General features: G+C 43.0%; 1 protein-coding gene across 5 annotated transcripts in view; it reads right to left on the bottom strand.

Moving 5' to 3' along the window:
- atrn (attractin) overlaps positions 1 to 21,130 on the bottom strand; it is a 418,894-nt gene that overhangs the window by 303,111 nt on the left and 94,653 nt on the right. For all 5 annotated transcript variants that reach the window (XM_070866810.1, XM_070866809.1, XM_070866811.1 and 2 more), the window contains exons 5-8: positions 8,287 to 8,492; positions 6,658 to 6,820; positions 3,584 to 3,674; positions 137 to 380 (exon numbers count right to left, since the gene is read on the bottom strand). In XM_070866810.1, coding sequence (XP_070722911.1) covers positions 137 to 380; positions 3,584 to 3,674; positions 6,658 to 6,820; positions 8,287 to 8,492 — 704 coding nt within the window. The remainder of the gene's footprint in view (positions 1 to 136; positions 381 to 3,583; positions 3,675 to 6,657; positions 6,821 to 8,286; positions 8,493 to 21,130) is intronic.

Raw genomic sequence — 21,130 nt, 5'->3', positions numbered from 1 at the left:
AAGGGATATGGGACAAAGGCAGGTACACGGAGTTTGGTTGCAAATCAGCCATGATCTGACTGCACGGCGGAACAGACTCGAGGGGCAAAATGGCCTACTCCTGTTCCTATACTTTTCTCATTTTGTCAGCACTCACCAAGATTGTATCCTTGTATTTTGCTGATGTATCCGTAAAGTGGACAGTACCCAAAGATGACTAACATCATAACACTGCCGTCCTTCAACTGTACAATGTGTGCTGAATGGCCCACGACTGCATACTGTTGCTTTGCCTTCGGAGTGAGCTGTACCCACGATTGATTCTGAATGTGAAACACCCATAGCTGGTTCGTGACATTCCCCGTCAAATCGATTTTACCTCCATACATATAGATTTTATCCTAAAAAAAAGTTAAGATCAGCATTATTTGCATAAATGCAACCAAAAGTAAAAGAGCCACATTCATGAAATTTAACATGAATAGAATACATAAAGTAAAACCAATTTCACCCAACCAGTGTGAAGTTCATGTAATCCAAAGAAATGGAAATCTTCTGCACATCACAATCAAATCTGTGCATCGTTTTGTTTGCATCCTGCACGTGAGGTAGCCAAAAGCAACTACAAAATGACATGTAGAACAATTTTAACTATGCTGCTTTCGAGGAGTGCAGAAGGGCCTGGGTACAGGAGGGCAAGTCCCACAGATACCCTATCTCCCAGGAAGCGCTTCAGTTCAAACAAACCATCATGGTGAAGTCCACATTTTCAAGTTCACTGCTTTTGATATCATAGAATCACAGAAATTTACAGCACGGAAGGAGGCCATTCCGGCCCATCGTGTCCATGCCAGCCGACAAAGAGCTATCCAGCCTAATTCCACTTTCCAACTTTTGGTCCGTAGCCCTGTAGGTTGCGGCTCTTTAAATGCACATCCAAGTACTTTTTAAATGTGGTGAGGGTTTGTGCCGCTACCACCCTTTCAGGCAGTGAGTTCCAGACACCCACCACCCTCTGGGTGAAGAAATTTACCCTCAAATCCCCTCTAAACCAAGGAAGAAGCATATAAATTGGCTAGAAAAAGTAACAAACCTGAGGACTGGGAGAAATTTAGAATTCAACAGAGGAGGACTAAGGGTTTAATTAAGAGGGGGAAAATAGAGTACAAGAGGAACCTTGCAGGGAACATAAAAACTGACTGCAAAAGCTTCTATAAATATGTGAAGAGAAAAAGATTAGGGAAGACAAATGCAGGTCCCTTGCAGTCAGATTCAGGTGAATTTATAATGGGGAACAAAGAAATAGCAGACCAATTGAACAAATACTTCGGTTCTGTCTTCACGAAGGAAGACACGAATAATCTTCCGAACGTACTAGGGGACCGTGGGTCCAGTGAGAAGGAGGAAGTGAAGGATATCCTTATTAGGCGAGAAATTGTGTTCGGGAAATTGATGGGATTGAAGGCTGATAAATCCCCGGGGCCTGATAGTCTGCATCCCGGAGTACTTAAGGAAGTGGCCCTACAAATAGTGGATGCATTGGTGATCATTTTCCAACAGTCTATCGACTCTGGATCAGTTCCGATGGACTGGAGGGTAGCTAATGAAACACCACTTTTTAAAAAAGGAGGGAGAGAGAAAACGGGTAATTATCGACCGGTTTAGCCTGACATCAGTAGTGGGGAAAATGTTGGAATTATGAAGGATGAAACAGCAGTGCATTTGGAAAGCAGTAACAGGATCGGTCCAAGTCAGCATGGATTTATGAAAGGGAAATCATGCTTGACGAATCTTCTGGAATTTTTTGAGGATGTAACTAGTAGAGTGGATAAGGGAGAACCAGTGGATGTGGTGTATTTGGACTTTCAAAGGTCCCACACAAGAGATTGGTGTGAAAAGTCAAAGTGCATGGTATTGGAAGTAATGTACTGATGTGGATAGAGAACTGGTTGGCAGACAGGAAGCAGAGAGTAGGGATAAACGGGTCCTTTTCAGAATGGCAGGCAGTGACTCGTCGAGTGCCGCAGTGCTCAGTGCTGGGACCCCAGCTATTTACAATATACATTAACGATTTGGATGATGGAATTGAGTGTAATATCTTCAAGTTTGCAGATGACACTAAACTGGGTGGCGTTGTGAGCTGTGAGGAGAACGCTAAGAGGCTGTAGGGTGACTTAAACAGGCTAGGTGAGTGGGCAAATGCATGGCAGATGCAGTATAATGTGGATAAATGTGAGGTTATCCATTTTGGGGGCAAAAACACGAAGGCAGAGTATTACCTGAATTGCGGCAGATTAGGAAAAGGGGAGGTGCAACGAGACCTGTGTGTCATGGTTCATCAGTCATTGAAGGTTGGCATTCAGGTACAACAGGCGGTGAAGAAGGCAAATGATATGTTGGCCTTCATAGCAAAGGGATTTGAGTATGGGAGCAGGAGGTCTTACTGCAGTTGTACAGGGCCTTAATGAGGCCTCACCTGAAATATTGTGTTCAGTTTTGGTCTCCTAATCTGATGAAAGACGTTCTTGCTGTTGAGGGAGTGCAGCGAAGGTTCACCAGATTGATTCCTGGGATGGCTGGACTGACATATGAGGAGAGACTGGATCAACTGGGCCTTTATTCACTGGAGTTTAGAAGGATTAGAGGGGATCTCATAGAAACATATAAGATTCTGACAGGACTGGACAGGTTAGATGCTGGAAGAATGTTCCCAATGTTGGGGCAGTCCAGACCCAGGGGACATAGTCTTAGGATAAGGGGTAGGCCATTTAGGACTGATGAGGAGAAATTTCTTCACTCAGAGAATTGTTAACCTGTGGAATTCCCTGCCGCAGAGAGTTGTTGATGCCAGTTCATTGGATATATTCAAGAGGGAGTCAGATATGGCCCTTACGGTTAAGGGGATCAAGGGGTATGGAGAGAAAGCAGGAAAGGGGTACTGAGGGAATGATCAGCCATGATCTTATTGAATGGTAGTGCAGGCTCGAATGGCCTACTCCTGCACCTATTTTCTATGTTTCGATGTTTTTTAAACGTCCTGTCAATTACTTTAAATCTATGCCCCCTGGTTGTTGACCCCTCTGCTAAGGAAAATAGGTCCGTCCTATCCACTCTATCCAGGCCCCTCAATTTTATACACCTTAATAAGGTCTCCCCCCTCAGCCTCCTGTGTACCAAAGAAAACAAACCCAGCCTATCCAATCTTTCCACATAGCTAAAATTTCTATTATCATGCTAGCGCAGGTTGCCTGACAGACGGGCGGAGGGGCAGACAACACCAGGGGCACTGCCAGAAACAAACTACATGACTGAAAGAACAAATACAACTTTGCCAACACTGCGAGTCTCCTTACTGTTAGGCAGCACTTCTACCAATTCTGAAGTATTACCTCGTCAAGCTCTGTCAAGCCCGTCTGATGGCTGGTGTGCAACAGCCACCACACGTTAAAAAAAAAAAAATCAACGCACAGGCATCTTCCACCCCTCAATATGCAGTTCGGGACCTAGAATATTGGGTCCTTCATTTAAACACCTGTGAACTCATCCCTTTTTGGTGTGGAAGCAAGTCATGCTCGATTCAAGGGACCGCCTAAGAAGAGATTACCTTGTACAAAGCCACGGAATGCCCATATCTCCCAACCACTTGGTCCGCAGATTTCTTCAGTGGAAACCATTTCAGATCCTTCAGATCATACCTGTGGGTAAAAGAAATACAAGAACAAAATATTTTTTGACAGCTATTCCTATTGTTAATAGGTCTACTGGATTTTCCATTGGAGTTTACAATTCGATACCAAATTTTTGAAAAAAATCTGGGACAGAGAAAGAAGGGGAGGGGGGAAAAAAAAAAAACTATAATTGCAAGTGACTGCCAGCTTTGTAATGCAAACTGCAGCTTCACACTTCTTCACATCTTAGTCATTATTAGAATTCTACACGGCCATTGAAATGCAAAATGAGGTAAAACAAAGCAAGAAATTAAAACAGAAAATGGTGAAAATACTCAGCAGGTCTGGCAGCATCTGTGGAGAGAGAAAGAGTTAACATTTCAGGTCGATGACCTTTCATCACTTCATGAGGTACATTGGAAGACTACATAGGATATACGGCACAGAAACAGGCCATTCGGCCCAACCAGTCCATGTCGGTGTTTATGCTCCACTCGAGCTGCCTCCCGTCTTTCCTCATCTAAATCTATCCGCATAACCCTCCATTCCCTTCACCCTCATATGCTTGTCTAGCCTCTCCATAAATGCATTGATACTATTCACTTCAACCACTCCCTGTGGTAGCGAGTTCCACATTCTCACCACTCTGTGGTAAAGGAATTTCTTGTGAATTCCCGATTGGATTTCTTGGTGACTATCTTATATTGACGGCCTCTAATTATGCTCGTCCCCACAAGTGGAAACATTCTCTCTGTACCCACTCTATCAAAACTTTCCATAATTTGAAACTCTATTAGGTCACCCCACAGCCTTCTTTTTTTCAAGAGAAGAGACCCAGCCTGTTCATCCTTTCACTGATATGTATACCCTCGCATTTCTGATATCGTTGTAAATCTTCTGTGCAAGGTCCAGTGCTTCTATATCCTTTTTATAATATGGCGACCAGAACTACACGCAGTACTCGAAGTGTGGTCTAACCAAGGTTTGATACGGGTTTAGCATAACTTCCCTACTTTTCAATTAGATACCTCGAATAACATACCCTAATGCTTGTCCGACATCCAGGACTGGATGAGCAGAAATGTTTTCCAATTAAATATTGGGAAGACTGAAGACAATGTCTTTGGTCCCTGCCAGAAACTACGTTCCCTAGCCACCGACTCTATCCCTCTCCCTAGCATCTGTCTGAGGCTGAACCAGATTGGTCGCAACCTAGGTGCAACATTTGACCTTGAAATGAGCTTCCGGCATAACTAAAAACGTCTATTTCCACCTCCGTAACACCGCCCATCTCCGTCCCTGCCTCAGCTCATCACCTGCTGAAACCCTCATCCATGCCTATGTTGCCTATAAGACTTCAACGCACTCCTGGCTGGCCTCCTACATTCCACCCTACCTAAACATGAGGTCATCCAAACCCAGCAGCCCTAGTCCCAACTCGCACCACGTCCCGTTCACCCATCACTCTTATGCTCACTGACTGGTTAAGCAATGCCTCGATTTCAAAGTTCTCATCCTTGTTTACAAATCCCTCCATGGCCTCGCCCCTCCCTATCTCTAATCTCGTTCAGCCTCACATCCCCCACAACCCACGGCACCCCCCCGCCCCATCCCCCGCCACCCCAAGTATCTGCGTACCACTAATTCTACCCTCGAGCATTCCTGATTATAATTGCTCAAGAATTGGTGGCCGTGCCTTCTGTTGCCTAGGTCCCAAGCTCTGGAACTCCCTCCCTAAACCTCTCTGCCTCTCTACTCTCTTTCCTCCTTTAAGACACTCCTTAAAACCTACCCCTTTGACCAAGCTTTTGATCATCTGTCGTAATTTCTTACCTGGCTCAGTGTTGAATTTTGTTTTGTCTTATAACACTCCTTATAACTTTTACTATGTTAAAGGCACTATAGAAGTACAAGTTGTTGTTGCTTGGTTTGCTTTTTTTTTAAGGCCTCGCTAACCTGTGTCGTAACTTTTAGAGGTCTGTGTATTGGTATTCCGAGATCCCTTTGTTCCTCTAAGATCTCGGGAGAATTTTTGTCCTGCCTTTCGGGCAGGCCTTCCATTTTACACATAAGTATGTAAATTGGCTCATGGCCACTGTAATTGTAAGCCACTAGATCTTTTTATTTTATGTTCTCGGGAATAGACGATGCTGGTCATGCTACTTTTTTTGCCTATTCCTCGTGTTGGTGCTGCCATAATGAATCGTGGGGAATTGCAAGATACTGAGCGATGAAGGAGCATTGACAGGTGTCGAAGTGAGAACAAGACTCTGCCCATAAAGACACGGTTACAATTCCACAATTAATAACTGCTGAGGCACTGCAGATCCAGCAGGGGGCATCTGCTCACAGAATTTTCATGCCAAAGTTTGCAGGACAGAAGCAACAATAAACTTTCTCTCACAGATGCAGCCCGAATGATTTAAACAGACATTGCAACTTATTTGCCTTACATAGGCCCTGTACTTCCTGATGGGAAGATCCACTTCAAGGAGACATAGCGATGGATTAAACAAAGTCAACTAAATGCACAACTGCTGAATCTGCAAGGTACAGCATTACTGATGAAGAACATTTATGATTAGATCTGTTTACTTTATAAATGATGCTATCTCAAGGGTGACATCTTGGACACATTGTGCAGCAAGCTTCTGCAGAAACAAAGAAGTTTGGAACCACATTAGACGCCACCACCCAAACTCATGCAAACCTCTAGTGAAGGGGAAAGGGCAAGATGCTTAAAAAGACGAGTCGTGAGAGACACAGTGGTCGACAAAAATCACATGACAAGGTTGCTGAGCAGTTTTTTTTGGCAGGTGTGAAGATCTTTTAGAAGAGCTCTGCAATGTTTAGAATGGGACAGAGAAAGGTGGCAAATCGAGAATATCATCAATATACTGGCATGAAGACAGTGACAAAGACTGAACAAAAGCAGCAGTGTTCTCAAAAAGGTTCACCCCACAACAGTGCGGTGATTCATTTCAGCTAAGCATGGATTTGCTCTACTTACGCTGCAACCATCTGGTACTCGGAGTAATTGAACACGTAGCCTCCGATAACCCACATGACATTGTCGCTGACCACTGCCTTGTGGGAAGCCCGGGCGAGCAGAGGTAGCCCATATTCTTGGCGATCCCAAAAGGGCTGATTAGCTGGAAATGAGCAGTCAGAACCTGTGGGGTATTTTTAAAAAAAGGGATTCAGTATAAACGCATCTTTGCAGAGTGCATTAATATGGCCATAATAGGTGCAGGAGGCCATTCAGCCCATCAAGCCTACTCCGCCATTCTATTAGATCACAACATTATACTCTATCTGCCATCTTATTGCCCACTCACCTAACCTGTCTATATCCCTTTGCAGCATCTTTGTGCCCTCCTCACAGCTTACTTTCCCACCTAGCTTTGTATCGTCACCAAATTTGGATACATTGCACTCAGTCTCTTCATCTAGGTCATTGATGTAGATTGTAAACAGCTGAGGCTCAAGCACAGATCCTTGCAGGACCCCACCAGTTACCAGCTGCCAAACCAAAAGTGACCCATTTGTTCCTACTCTCTGTTTATTGGCAGTTAAGCAATCCTTAATCCATGCTAATATCTTACCCCCAAACCCGATCCCTAATTTTATGTAATATCCAAATGCACTACATCCACTGGTTCCCCCATATCTACCCTGCCAGTTACAACCTCAAAAACTCTTAGATTCGACAAACTTGATTTCCCTTTCATAAATCAGTGTTGGCATTGCCCTATCATATCATTTTCTAAGTGCCCGGTTACCACGTCCCGACTAATAGATTCAAGCATTTCTCTCCAAATGATGTCAGGCTAACTGGCCGACAGATCCTGTTTTCTCTCTCACTCCTTTCTTGAATAGCAATCACCAATTAAAGATGTGCCCACATTTCAAAGCCAGTCATCAAACCTTTCAAATCACAGACAGCGAACAGACACCTCATGAGTGTTTGAGAGAAATAAATCACAAGCATTGGCAAATATTCAAGCTTCATTAGCAAAACACATTATAGAATCTCCTTGGTACATTAACACAGACAAAAATTACAATAAACACCGTAAATGAAGCGGGGGGAAGAAGAGGGTGAGGAAACAAACAGATCAAATAAATTTATTTCCTTTCCTTTGGCAAGCATCTATCAAGAGACTCAGTCCAACTTCAGTCCCACTTCAGATTCAGTGGGTAGCACTCTCACCTCTGAGTCAGGAGGTTGTGGGTTCGAGTCTCACTCCAGAGACTTGAGCACAAAAATCTAGGCTAACATTCCAGTGCAGTACTGAAGGAGTGCTGCACTATCAGAGGTGCTGTCTTTCAAATGAAACCATGTCTGTTCTCAGATGGACGTAAAAGATCGCATGGCACTATTTCAAAGAGCAGCAGGGGAGTTATCCCCGGTGTCATGGCCAATATTTATCCCTCAAACAACAACAAAAAAATAGATTATCTGGTCATTATCATATTGCTGTTTTTGGGAGCTTGCTGTAAGCAAATTGGTTGCCATGTTTCCTACATTACAACAGTGACTACACTCCAAAAGTACTTCATTGGCTGTGCAGCGTTTTGGGACGGCCCGAGATCATAAAAAGTGCTATATAAATGCAAGTCTTCGTTTCTTTCTCACCTTGCCAGCTATCATTGCACACACATGCTTTGGTATCATTCAGGTCACACTTGCCACGATCTGGATACCCACAATTGTCTCTGCAGTAAGGGATATCACACGATTCTCCTTTCCAGTATTCGCTGCACACACAGTACACAGTGCTGTTGTCTGTACCTTCCTGGCACTCTCCGTGGCCTGAGCAGTTGTTTGGGCAGGAATTGATGCTGTTTGAAAGCAAAGTAAGAATTTAAAAAAATGTTTTTACAATTAAACCTTAATTGAAAACCTTTCTTCAAATGACAACCTCTTCATCTCAGGAATCAACCTAGTGAACCTTCTTTGAACTGCCTCCAATACAAGTGTATCCCTCCTTAAATAAGGAGACCAAAACTGTACGCAGTACTCTCGGTGTGGCCTCACCAATACCCTGTACAGTTGGAGCAAGACTTCTCTGCTTTTATACTCCATCCCCCTTGCAATAAAGGCCAACATTCCATTGTTTCCCTGATTACTTGCAGTACCTGCATACTAACTTTTTGTGTTTCATGTACAAAATCCCCAGATCTCTCTGTACTGCATCATTTTGTAATCTCTCCCCATTTAAATAGTAATCTGCTTTTTTATTTTTCCTACCAAAGTGGATAACCTCACCTTTTCCCACATTATACTCCATCTGACAAATTTTTGCCCACTCCCTTTGGAGATTCTTTACAGCCTCCGCACAACTTGCTTTCCCACCTATCTGAGTATCAGCAGCAAATTTGGCTACATTACACTCTGACCCTTCAACCAAGTCATTAATATAAATTGTAAATAGTTGAGGCCCCAGCACTGATTCCTGTGGCACATCACCAGTTACATTTTGTCAACCTGAAAATGACCCATTTATCCCAAATCTATGTTTTCTGTTAGTTAGCCAATCCTCTATGCATGCTAACATATTACCCCCAACCCCGTGAGCTCTTATCTTGTGCAGTAAGTAACCTTTTGTGGTACTATTGAATGCTTTCTGGAAATACAAATACATGACATCTACTGGTTCCCCTTTATCCACCCTGCTCATTACATTCTCAAAGAACTCCAGCAAATTTGTCAAACATGATTTCCCCTTCATAAAACCATGCTGACTCTGCTTGACTGCATTTTGATTTTCTAAATGTCCTGCTACTACTTTCTTAATGATGACAGATGCAAGGCAAACTGGTCTATAGTTTCCTGCTTTCTGTCTCTCTCCTTTCTTAAATAGGGGCATTACATTTGCGGTTTTCCAGTCCACTGGGACCTTTGCAGAATCCAGGGAATTTTGGTAGATTGCAATCAATGCATAGGACTACTATAATAGGACTACATCCACTTAAGCAAAGATGGCCAAGAAGTAGTTTAATAGAGGTTTCTAAAATTATGAAGGGTTTTGGTAGTGAATAAGCAAAGACCAGTTCTTTTGATTGGGAAGTCAATGAAAAAGCATCAAGTTAAAATTAGGAACACAAAGAACAGGGATTCAGCCCCATGAGACTGCTTTGCTAATCAGTTAGATCATGGCTGATCTGTAAGTTAAAACTGCCGCTTGAAGAACCAGGGGAGAGTTTTCAGAGGAATTTCTTTACAGGGAGACTCCTGCACTTTAAGGGAAGATCAGATAAAGTCTGAAGCAGAGGAAGATACAGGAGTACAGAAGGACAGCAGGGGAGTGAGATTAATTTTAACTTGCTCTAACAAAGAGCTGGTACTAAACCAATGGGTTAAATAGCCTTCTTTAATGTTGTAAATGGCTATGGCTCTAACACGCCTGCTTATGCGAGTGTGCACACATCCACATGGATACTGTCCAAAGTCCAGATCAGGCTGAGAGTGAAGACCAATAGATCAATATCTGGTGAGGAGCTGGCCACCGTTCACAGTCCCAACTCCCTCAGTCATGAATAATGACACTTGAAAAAGATACACAGGGGCTGCTACCACCCTGCAGGAAGCTAACTCTAGATCACCACCTCCATGAGGAGATAAAAAGGTATAGAAATCTTAGGTTCTAATAATGTGTAATGACAGTACAGAAAACAGCACCAGCCTCCCAGCGCAAAGGGACATCAAGTCATCTGACATATGAGAAAAGAAACCATTTTCTAAGTGCTACATAAGAATTAGGAACAGGAGTAGGCCATCTAGCCCCTCGAGCCTGCTCCGCCACTCAACAAGATCATGGCTGATCTGGCCGTGGACTCAGCTCCACTTACCCGCCCGCTCCCCAGAACCCTTAATTCCCTTATTGGTTAAAAATCTATCTATCTGTGATTTGAATACATTCAATGAGCTAGCCTCAACTGCTTCCCTGGGCAGAGAATTCCACAGATTCACAATCCTCTGGGAGAAGAATTTCCTTCTCAACTCGGTTTTAAATTGGCACCCCCGTATTTTGAGGCTGTGCCCCCTAGTTCTAGTCTCCCCGACCAGTGGAAACAACCACTCTGCCTCTATCTTGTCTATCCCTTTCATTATTTTAAATGTTTCTTTTAGATCACCCCTCATCCTTCTGAACTCCAACGAGTAAAGACCCAGTTTACTCAATCTATCCTCATAAGGTAACCCCCTCATCTCTGGAATCAGCCTAGTGAATCGTCTCTGTACCCACTCCAAAGCTAGTATATCCTTCCTTAAGTAAGGTGACCAAAACTGCACGCGGTACTCCAGGTGTGGCCTCACCAATACCCTATACAGTTGCAGCAGGACCTCCCTGCTTTTGTACTCCATCCCTCTCGCAATGAAGGCCAACATTCCATTCGCCTTCCTGATTACCTGCTGCACCTGCAAACGAACTTTTTGGGATTCATGCACAAGGACCCCCAGGTCCCTCTGCACTGTAGCATGTTGTAATTTCGCCCCATTTAAATAATATTCCCTTTTACTGTTTTTTTTTCCCAAGGTGGATGACCTCACATTTTCTGACATTGTATTCCATCTGCCAAACCTTAGCCCATTCGCTTAAACTATCTAAATCTCTTTGCAGCCTCTGTGTCCTCTACACAACCCGCTTTCCCACTAATCTTTGAGTCATCTGCAAATTTTGTTACACTACACTCTGTCCCCTCTTCCAGGTCATCTATGTACATTGTAAACAGTTGTGGTCCCAGCACCGATCCCTGTGCCACACCACTAACCACCAATTTCCAACCCGAAAAGGACCCATTTATCCCGATTCTCTGCTTTCTGTTAGCCAGCCAATTCTCGATCCATGCTAATACATTTCCTCCGCATACCTTTATCTTCTGCAGTAACCTTTTGTGTGGCACCTTATCGAATGCCTTTTGGAAATCGAAATACACCACATCCATCGGTACACCTCTATCCACCGTGCTCGTTATATCCTCAGAATTGCAGTAAATTAGTTAAACATGATTTCCCCTTCATGTATCCATGTTGGGTCTGCTTGATTGCACTATTCCTATCTAGATGTCCCGCTATTTCTTCCTTAATGATAGCTTCAAGCATTTTCCCCACTACAGATGTTAAACTAACCGGCCTATAGTTACCTGCCTTTTGTCTGCCCCCTTTTTTTTTAAAAACAGAGGTGTTACATTAGCTGCTTTCCAATCCGATGGTAACTCCCCAGAGTCCAGAGAATTTTGGTAGATTATATCGAATGCATCTGCTATAACTTCCGCCATCTCCTTTAATACCCTGAGATGCATTTCATCAGGACCAGGTGACTTGTCTACCTTGAGTCCCATTAGCCTGTCCAGCACTACCCCCCTAGTGATAGTGATTAACTCAAGGTCCTCCCTTCCCACGTTCCCGTGACCAGCAATTTTTGGCATGGTTTTTGTGTCTTCCACTGTGAAGACCGAAGCAAAATAATTGTTTACGGTCTCAGCCATTTCCACATTTCCCATTATTAAATCCCCCTTCTCATCTTCTAAGGGACCAACATTTACTTTAGTCACTCTTTTCCGTTTTATATATCGGTAAAAGCTTTTACTATCTGTTTTTATGTTTTCCGCAAGTTTACTTTCGTAATCTATCTTTCCTTTCTTTATTGCTTTCTTAGTCATTCTTTGCTGTTGTTTAAAATTTTCCCAATCTTCTAGTTTCCCACTAATCTTGGCCACCTTATATGCATTGGTTTTTAATTTGATACTCTCCTTTATTTCCTTGGTTATCCCTTCTCTTACCGCCCTTCTTTTTCACTGGAATATATTTTTGTTGAGCACTATGAAAGAGCTCCTTAAAAGTCCTCCACTGTTCCTCAGTTGTGCCACCGTTTAGTCTGTGTTCCCAGTCTACTTTAGCCAACTCTGCCCTCATCTCACTGTAGTCCCCTTTATTTAAGCATAGTATGCTCGTTTGAGACACAACTTCCTCACCCTCAATCTGTATTACAAATTCAACCATACTGTGATCACTAATTCTGACTTTTACTCGGAAATCGTTTATTATTCCTGTCTCATTACACAGGACCAGATCGAAGATAGCTTGCTCCCTTGTAGGTTCTGTAACATGCTGTTCTAAGAAACAATCCCAGATGCATTCTATGAATTCCTCCTCAAGGTTACCCCATGCGATTTGATTTGACCAATCGATATGTAGGTTAAAATCCCCCATGATTACTGCCGTTCCTTTTTCACATGCCTCCATTGTTCCCTTGATTATTGCCCACCCCACTGTGAAGTTATTATTTGGGGGCCTATAAACTACGCCCACCAGTGACTTTTTCCCCTTACTATCTCAAATCTCCACCAACAATGATTCAACATTTTGTTCATTACAGCCAGAGGTACAATAGATCTCAGTCAGCCAGCTACAATCCACAATATAAATATCCCAGCATTCAGGGACCAATGGCATTACAGTCATTTCAAAATGTGGGCCTACTAATACTGTGGAGGCTGGGTCATTGAATATATTTAAGGCGGATATCGTCAGATTTTTGAATGATATGGGAGTCAAGGGTTATGGGGAGCGGGCAGGAAGTGGAGCTGAGTCCATGATCAGATCAGCCATGATCTTACTGAGTGGTGCAGCAGGCCCGAGGGACCAAATGACCTACTCCTGCTCCTTTTTCTTATGTTCTTATGTAGCCAGTTTCAGTAACATATATATTAAGCCGCCCATCCATGCTTTTACATTCTTCCAACAGGACAGCCCAGGAACTGATTACAAGGTAAAAGTAGGAAGAGTGAAACACAAGATCTTAATCCCTTTACAGAAGCCACAGGAAACAAGAGTCCTATCTGTTTTTTCACATGTGGGTAGTGTGGAAATGTATTTTTATCTAAGCTGATACCATACGGTATTTGTGTGCCCGTTGCAATATATATATAACAAAATGGAGTCCTGGTCCTTCCAGAACTTTCTGCATAAAAGCAATCAGCTTGCATAAACAGCTAAACCTGGTTTGAGATGGCTGATGGCCATCAGACAGCTAGGAGACAAATCATGCTGAGACAAGTACCCCTCCATGGTGCTCTCCTATTGTCTATACGACACAAGTTCCATGCCACCCCACCTTTTCCAAATACTCAAACCACCAGCCATTATCTCTTGTAGAGACCTCATCCATTTGATGCAAACAGATAACTGACTAGGAAACTGAACAATCCTGACACAATGCAAGACAGGTAATAGCTCATTACCACACTCTCACGGAGTAATGGCCGACTGGCCAACTAATAACCCTGACAAAAGGAAATATCTGGAAACCATGTCAGGACAAGGATGTAGTAATTAACTCTTTATCTGTATTCACTGACTGCGAGACAGAGCCAATACACAGGGAGAGGCCATAACTTGGGTTTTACTGCATAAATATCTCGTGAAACTGTACCATTTCGGAGGTGTTCACTTAGCCATTGACTGAGTGTGACCTGCCTCTTGCTAGCAAGTAAATTTAAGAAACTTCTGCCGGAGCTGAAAGTGTCGGAGTCATTCTTTTCGGAGGTCGAGATTTCGACAGTTACTTCTTGGAGGTTCCACCGAGATTGCATGCTCTCTGTCCTGTGAGTAAAACGGATACAGGCATAGTGCCTCTCCAGTGAAAGGCTTCAGTGGCCAAACAAGGTGAGCCTTTTGCTCACAAGAAGGTTTCTTCACTGTTGAAACGCATATGTAATCTGTTGTCCACAGGGGAGGTACTGCAATCTACAAGACGCGACATTTAAAAGCTTTTTTTTTTTTAAACCATTTCTTTCTCAGCTTGCAAGCAGAAGAGAACGGGTTCTGGAAAAATCTCGAAACAGCCCGGGGAAGGTTTCAGTAGGTAAGGTAGAAACAGCGCTAGTCGATCGAAAAAGGTTCCTGAAGGTTCTTATGTGATAAGATTAGGGAAAAAAAGCACGAATCGATCGAAGGTTCTTATGTGATAAGAGTTTTATTGTTTTTAATTAGGAAAAGGTTTTTATGTGATAAGAGTAGGAAAAAAAAGAGAACCACAATCGATCAAAGGTTCTTATGTGATAAGAGTTAGGATATGGAACCATAAGTTTTATTAGGATAAGTTAAGGACTCGGTCTGTAGTGGCGTACAATGCAGACTGAGAATTGATTATTTGTTTAGATAGAGTGTAAGGTTATGATTTGTATACTCGCGTGAATATACATTACGCCGCCCATCCATGCTTTTACATTCTTCCAACAGTACAGCCCAGGAACTGATTACAAGGTAAAAGTAGGAACAGTTATACACAAGATCTTAATCCCTTTACAGAAGCCACAGGAAACAAGAGTCCTATCTGTTTTTTCACATGTGGGTAGTGTGGAAATGTATTTTTATCTAAGCTGCCGGAGCTGAAAGTGTCGGAGTCATTCTTTTCGGAGGTCGAGATTTCGACAGTAGGAAAGCACTGGACTGTTTCTGGAACCAAACCTCAGAAAGCTTTGCTGCACATTAAACATGCTTTTGAGACTAAGAATTTCCCCTTTATAATTAGCACTGCAAATACCTCTGAATATACGTAACCCTGTTTAAATGCCATTTAAATTGTGTCTGGTTTCCCACCGCCTAAACCAGTTTCAACAGAACAGAAAATCTACTTCAAGCATTTCCTTCCCCACAAGTCACAGCCAAGTGCGCCACATTTCAGCTTGTTTGCTTCAACAATGAAGCTCGTGGGCTGAACAGAAGCATCTGGTTCTCTCTGGAGCAAAAGGAACAGATTTCACTTCAGTCACTTGTAGATTAATATTTGCTTTAAGAAAAATACAGACACCTTCAAATTAGTCACATTTCATTTTCAAACAGCCAAGTAGGCAAAAGTGCATCAAAAAGCACTGACTGGCAATTTGTGAAGGAAACTTCTTCAAGTCCAAAACTTGAAAGTTGCAAGTGATGAACATAGAATATGAAGCATCATTTAAAAAAATTCTAACCCACAGCTTCACTGCCCCCACCTGCACCATCAGAATTGGCCATGTCCGCAAATGAAGTGCCAGGTCACGAGGGTGTTTCACTTTGCCATTGAAAGCAGATTACTGGGAATGTAACAACCTCGGTTGCTCTAGATTGGCAGCTAAAGAATTGATTTACAACCAGCCGCACTTTATTTATATTGCTAGCCGCAAATCAACAATCCCAGCTGCAACGTCAATGTTTTGACACGGTGGAAGATGACAACAAATCTAATGTTCACATAGCTTAATTTTGTATGTGAAGCAGTTTGAAAAGCATGGTCAAGTACGTGGGCTATGATGAAAAAGGGAATCTCAGGGAAAAAATGTTCTTTGGCACCTTCTCCTGTCCGATCATACACTGTTTCACTCCATTCATTTAACTTGCAAATTATTTCAAAAAACTTTTTTGATGCAATTCCAATTGTTGCACCAGCTCCCCACCATCCCACCTCTCTCCTCCCACAAAGCCAATGCACCGTTACAGCACCGAACCTGGGTATAACCTCCCATGGGCAACCTCAGTTCTGGGTTGAACTAACCCAACTTCTCTCCAAAATCTAAGCTGCCCCTCCATATCACGCTCCCAGCACTGTCCAGGCCCCACTCCTAAAGTCCCAGTCCGTTCCCACCAGCAGCTCCCACGTTTCTATCTGAGCTTAGCTTGGCAGGTCCTCGGGCTTTGGGGCTCACTGTAAGGTCAAGAGAAGAAACAAAAGTTATTCCAGGCTTAATAAAAGGAGGACAAAGAGGAACAGAAAAGATTAATCAGAAGAGGAAAGGAGGAGGAGGGTCAAACAGAAAATGAAGCAGGGAGGACAGCAAAGGAAAAAATGACAAGGAGGAAATCTTACCAACCCCAAGGACAATGCAGCAATGGCCCCACTGACTGCTTGCTTGGTGACTTCCTAAACCTAGCTTTTGACTTAGTCAGCTTGACTCAGATGGCAGTACTCTCATCCGAGTGTGACTCCAGGACTTGAGCGCATTCTATACATTAACCCTCCAGTGCAATGCAGAGGGAACGCTGTAGTGCTGGAGATACCTTTCTACTGAAGAGGCATTAAGCTGAAGGCCCGCCTGTCTATGCCAGTGGTTTTTAAACAATTCAATGCACTACCTGAAGAGCAGGGAGCTCTCCTCGTGTCCTGGGCAACATTATTCGCTCAGCCATCACCATCAGAAACCATTTAACTGCATCATTGTGCTGTGCAGAAATTGGCCATCATACTTACCTAAATAACAGACAGTACACCACAAAGTAAATAATTCTACCTGTCGTGCTGAGACATTTGAGACACGATAGGTGTTATACAAATTTTACTCATATTAATGTCTGAATTTTCATTTAAATTTTTATCTGCAAGCAATGAAAGGTACTCCGGTCATTTAAAAAATCCCTGGGTCGTCATTTTGAGCTGCATTAACATTAGTGATATGAAAGTGGTACCATGAGTTACACATTAAATTTCACCAATGAGTTACACATAAATTGCCAATGGCTAAAACCTATGGGCTCCGGCCATTCACCCCACACAACGAAACATTTTGGAATTTCAACAACTACTCCATTAAAAATGAACATTTAACCACAATGCTTTCATACTATTCACTGATCCGAGTCAATTAGCAGTGGCTGCAGAAAGAGCGTGCGGCAAACCAGTCCCACCCATCCCTTCCCTCAACGACCATCTGTCCCACCTGTGACAGAGACTGTGGTTCTCGTATTGGACTGTTCAGCCACCTAAGGACTGATGTTAAGAGTGGAAGCCAGTCTTCCTCCATTCCGAGGGACTGCCTCTGATGATGATGAAATCTTCTAACTTTGTCTTTTTTTTTTAAATGGTTGCTAATCTAGGTTTATACGACCTAAGAAGCCAATCAAGGTCAGCAGCGGGATGAGGAAGATATGGGACTGAAGAACTGTGCGAGTATGTACATTTGTCACCTCCCTAATTCTATTACGAATGTTCAGTATCTTTTTTACCCCTCCTTCGTTAAGTGTCTTTGGTGTTTACTTTGTTAGCTGTTGCTCAGTGGGGAACACTCTCGCCTCTTCAGTCAGAAGGTGCTGGGTCCCACTCAAGTCCCACTCGAGTCTTCAGCACAAAAATCTAGGCCGACACTCCAGTGCAGGACTGAAAGAGTGTTGAACGTGCCATCTTTCGAATGAGACATTAAACCGAGGCCCATCTGTCCTCTCAGGTGGACATGAAAGATCCTTGGGCACTATTTCGAAGATCAGGGGAGTGATATCTCCAGTGTCCTAGCCAGTATTTATCACTCAATCAATATGACCGTGAAACAGTTTATCTGGTCTTCATCACATTGCCATTTGTGGGAGCTTGCTGTGTGCAAATTGACTGCCGCGTTTCCTACATTCCAATAGTGACTACACTGCAAAAGTACTTCTTAGGCTGTAAAGCACTTTGGGACGTCACAAGATTGTGGAAGGTGCATAACTGGAGGCCATCAATATAAGATAGTCACCAAGAAATCCAATAAGAAATTCAGAAGAAATCCAAGGCATTCAAAAGAAAATTATTTACCCAGAGTGGTGAGAATGTGGAATTCGCTACCACAGGGAGTGGTTGAAGCGAATAGTATAAATGCATTTAAGGGGAGGCTAGATAAGCATATGAAGGAGAAGGGAATAGAGGGTTATGCAGATAGATTTAGATGAGGAAAAACAGGAGGAGGCTCAAGTGGATCATAAATGCCGGCATGGATTGGTTGGGCCAAACGGCCTGTTTCTGTGCCGTATATCCTATGTAATACAAATGCAAGTCTTGCATTTATATGAATACAAGCTGTATTGGAGAGCTAGAACGAGCAAGCATACTACTGAACAATTTTACCCACAGATGAAACTAAAAGTAACATTTCCCTCGTGCAATCGAATGAACGACTGTCATTGGGTATCTGAAGTGTGTTGCCAGAGTCTCAGCCACAAAGGGTGAGGAGGGGGAAAAAGCCACATATGCTGGTGCAACTACTGACTGTAACGTTGCTACTAACAGAAGCTCTGATAAAGTGTGAGTATTTCATCGGGTTTCGCCAATGTGTTGATCTAAATTCAGCTGTGCGCCTTTCCCTCTTTATGAAGAATAAATTTATGAAGAAAGCCAGATGTTACAGTCGAGTTTTTCCCCTGGTTATAACCTCGGAAATGTCCAAATGAATGCCAGATATCCCCACTCATTTAAAATGATTACATTTTAACACAAGACTGAAAACACACTCATACCAGAACCAAGTTAAATACAAGTCACAATACAGTTTTCCCGCATCGCTGGGGATACATGCGGCATGCAGACAATTTATAATGGGCTAAAGCAATCTTAAACTGCAGTAAACTATATTTAACTTTGAACAAACTGAAAGCAAGCATCATTAATCCACATTTATTTACTTGTTCTTCTCCAGTTTGAGCAGGCCACATCTATGTATTTTAATCTGGATGAAAAGCTCAGGAATCATGCAGCATAAGAAATTTTAACACAGATTTTCTGTTTAAAAAAGGGCATCCATAATTGTGACTTTTTTTCACCAGGGGGTCAAACAGTTCAAGTTTTATGCTCTCCAAAATTCACAACTTTAAAATTGAGAGTTTTACAAATATATACAAAAGACCAATTCGTACTCGGAAGAAATACAGCAATTATAGATGACCACGAATAAAAGAATAAAAATTCAATCTTCTGCACACAATACTTTCACCACATCGATTCCCACCTACAATCTACTTGGAGTTCAGGTTCAAGAGCATCTGTTTCTGACCCCATTTATACAAGAGATGCAGCAGTATCGAGCTGTCTGTCAACATCTACGAACAAATAAAAAGTAATACAACTAAAAATCACCAGGCCTAGATGGTATGCATCCCATAGTATTGAAGGGAGGTTGGGAAAGAAATTGCAAAGCCACAAACGATAACTTTCCAAAATTGTTTGCAGAAGAGGCCTGTGCCATAGGGAGAGAGAGTGGCAACATCCCTGTTAACGAAAGCAGAAAGAGACACAAAACAGGAAATGATAGGTCTAATGTCCATCCAAAAGTAAGGCAAGACTATTTGGCCCATCAGTTTCGGATGAAATTAGTGAACACTTAAAATGGTTCAGCAGGATTTCTAATTGGTGGGTCACACTCTACCTTTAATTGTTTGAGCAAGACACAGTGCCAAGATAAAAAGGGAACGCAATGAAATCTGTAGACGTTGTCTACAGAAAGTTAACAGCTTTCTACACAAGAGACTTGTTATTAAATCTACTAAGGCATATGATGTTATAGGGGATGTGCTGCGGGTTTACAGGGGCGACTGGAGTCAGACAACAGAGAGTAGGGATAAATCATGTTTTTTTTTTAATTGGATGTGGACAGTGCCTCAGGGATCTGTGGTGGGATTATTTTTGCTTTTCCATTTATACAAGTGATTTGAACTTGGAAAAGAAAAGATTGCAAAACTGAGGCTTGCTGAAAAGGGGCACGGCACACTACCAGGAATTATGAAACAGACAGCAGAACAGACAGAGTGGGTCAATGTGTGAAAGCTGCAACTTAATGCAAAAGAACTGTGAAGCAGTATACTTTGGAAAAAAAGAACTCAAGGAAGTACAGCCTAAATGGTAAGACAGAAGAGTGCAGATGAAGTGTCTCCTCTATCCCCTCTTCCACCCGCAATTGCACCCTTTCAATTTCTCATCTACATATTACCCGGCGGCGACACCATCCGAAGACACAATGGCCCCAAGTTTCCACATGCGGCGAAAAAGGCGCGCCTCAGAGCTGGGCGCCTGTTTTTCGCGCCGAAATCGGCACCGGAAAAAAAGTGTGGTATTCTCTAGCTCCTTGGAGCTCGATGTCTGCTTGACGGAGCCTACCACGCGCGACGATTTTGTAAGTAGGAGGGGACGGGTACAATTGAAATGAGGCTTCTTGGTGCCAGCAACCCTGCGCGTGCTCGTTGGAGCGTTCGCGCACGCGCAGTCTGAAGTAAACATTGGCACTCGGCCATTTTTAAAAGTGCTGCAGAAAAAAAGTGAAGATTTGTTTCTTGGACCCCTGCAAAGGCTTGTATTTTAATTTTCTTGATATTTCTGTGTGAGGGATAAATCACCTGTTGAAATCAGTGAGTTCAGCTTTTCACTGCTAAACTTGCAGAACCGGTGCCTGCAAATTAAGGACTGTGTGTTTGGAGAAATAAAAGTGCCAATTCAACTTTGCAATGGATCAACTTCCACCAAGAACAAAGAATTTCTTGCATGAGGAAGCAAACCATTGCATAATATGTGATGCACCCATTCTGCAAATTTAAATACAAAGATGTCGATGTGGCTGCCTCTCCCTGTCCGAATGGCCTTAGTCAGTCCCCCTCACAGCTCGAAGGCTGCTGCTGTTCTTTCTTTGGCTCCCGGCCAGCCACTGACGCCGCTGAAATCCCATGGCCGAATGGCCTCAAGTCCGTCCGGGTGCTGCATCTTCGCGGG

Source organism: Pristiophorus japonicus, chromosome 2 (assembly GCF_044704955.1).
Source record: "Pristiophorus japonicus isolate sPriJap1 chromosome 2, sPriJap1.hap1, whole genome shotgun sequence".
In the NCBI taxonomy this organism is placed as follows: Eukaryota; Metazoa; Chordata; class Chondrichthyes; family Pristiophoridae; genus Pristiophorus; species Pristiophorus japonicus.
The sequence above is the reverse complement of the archived record's forward strand: the minus strand, read 5'-3'. Positions and strand labels throughout refer to the sequence as shown.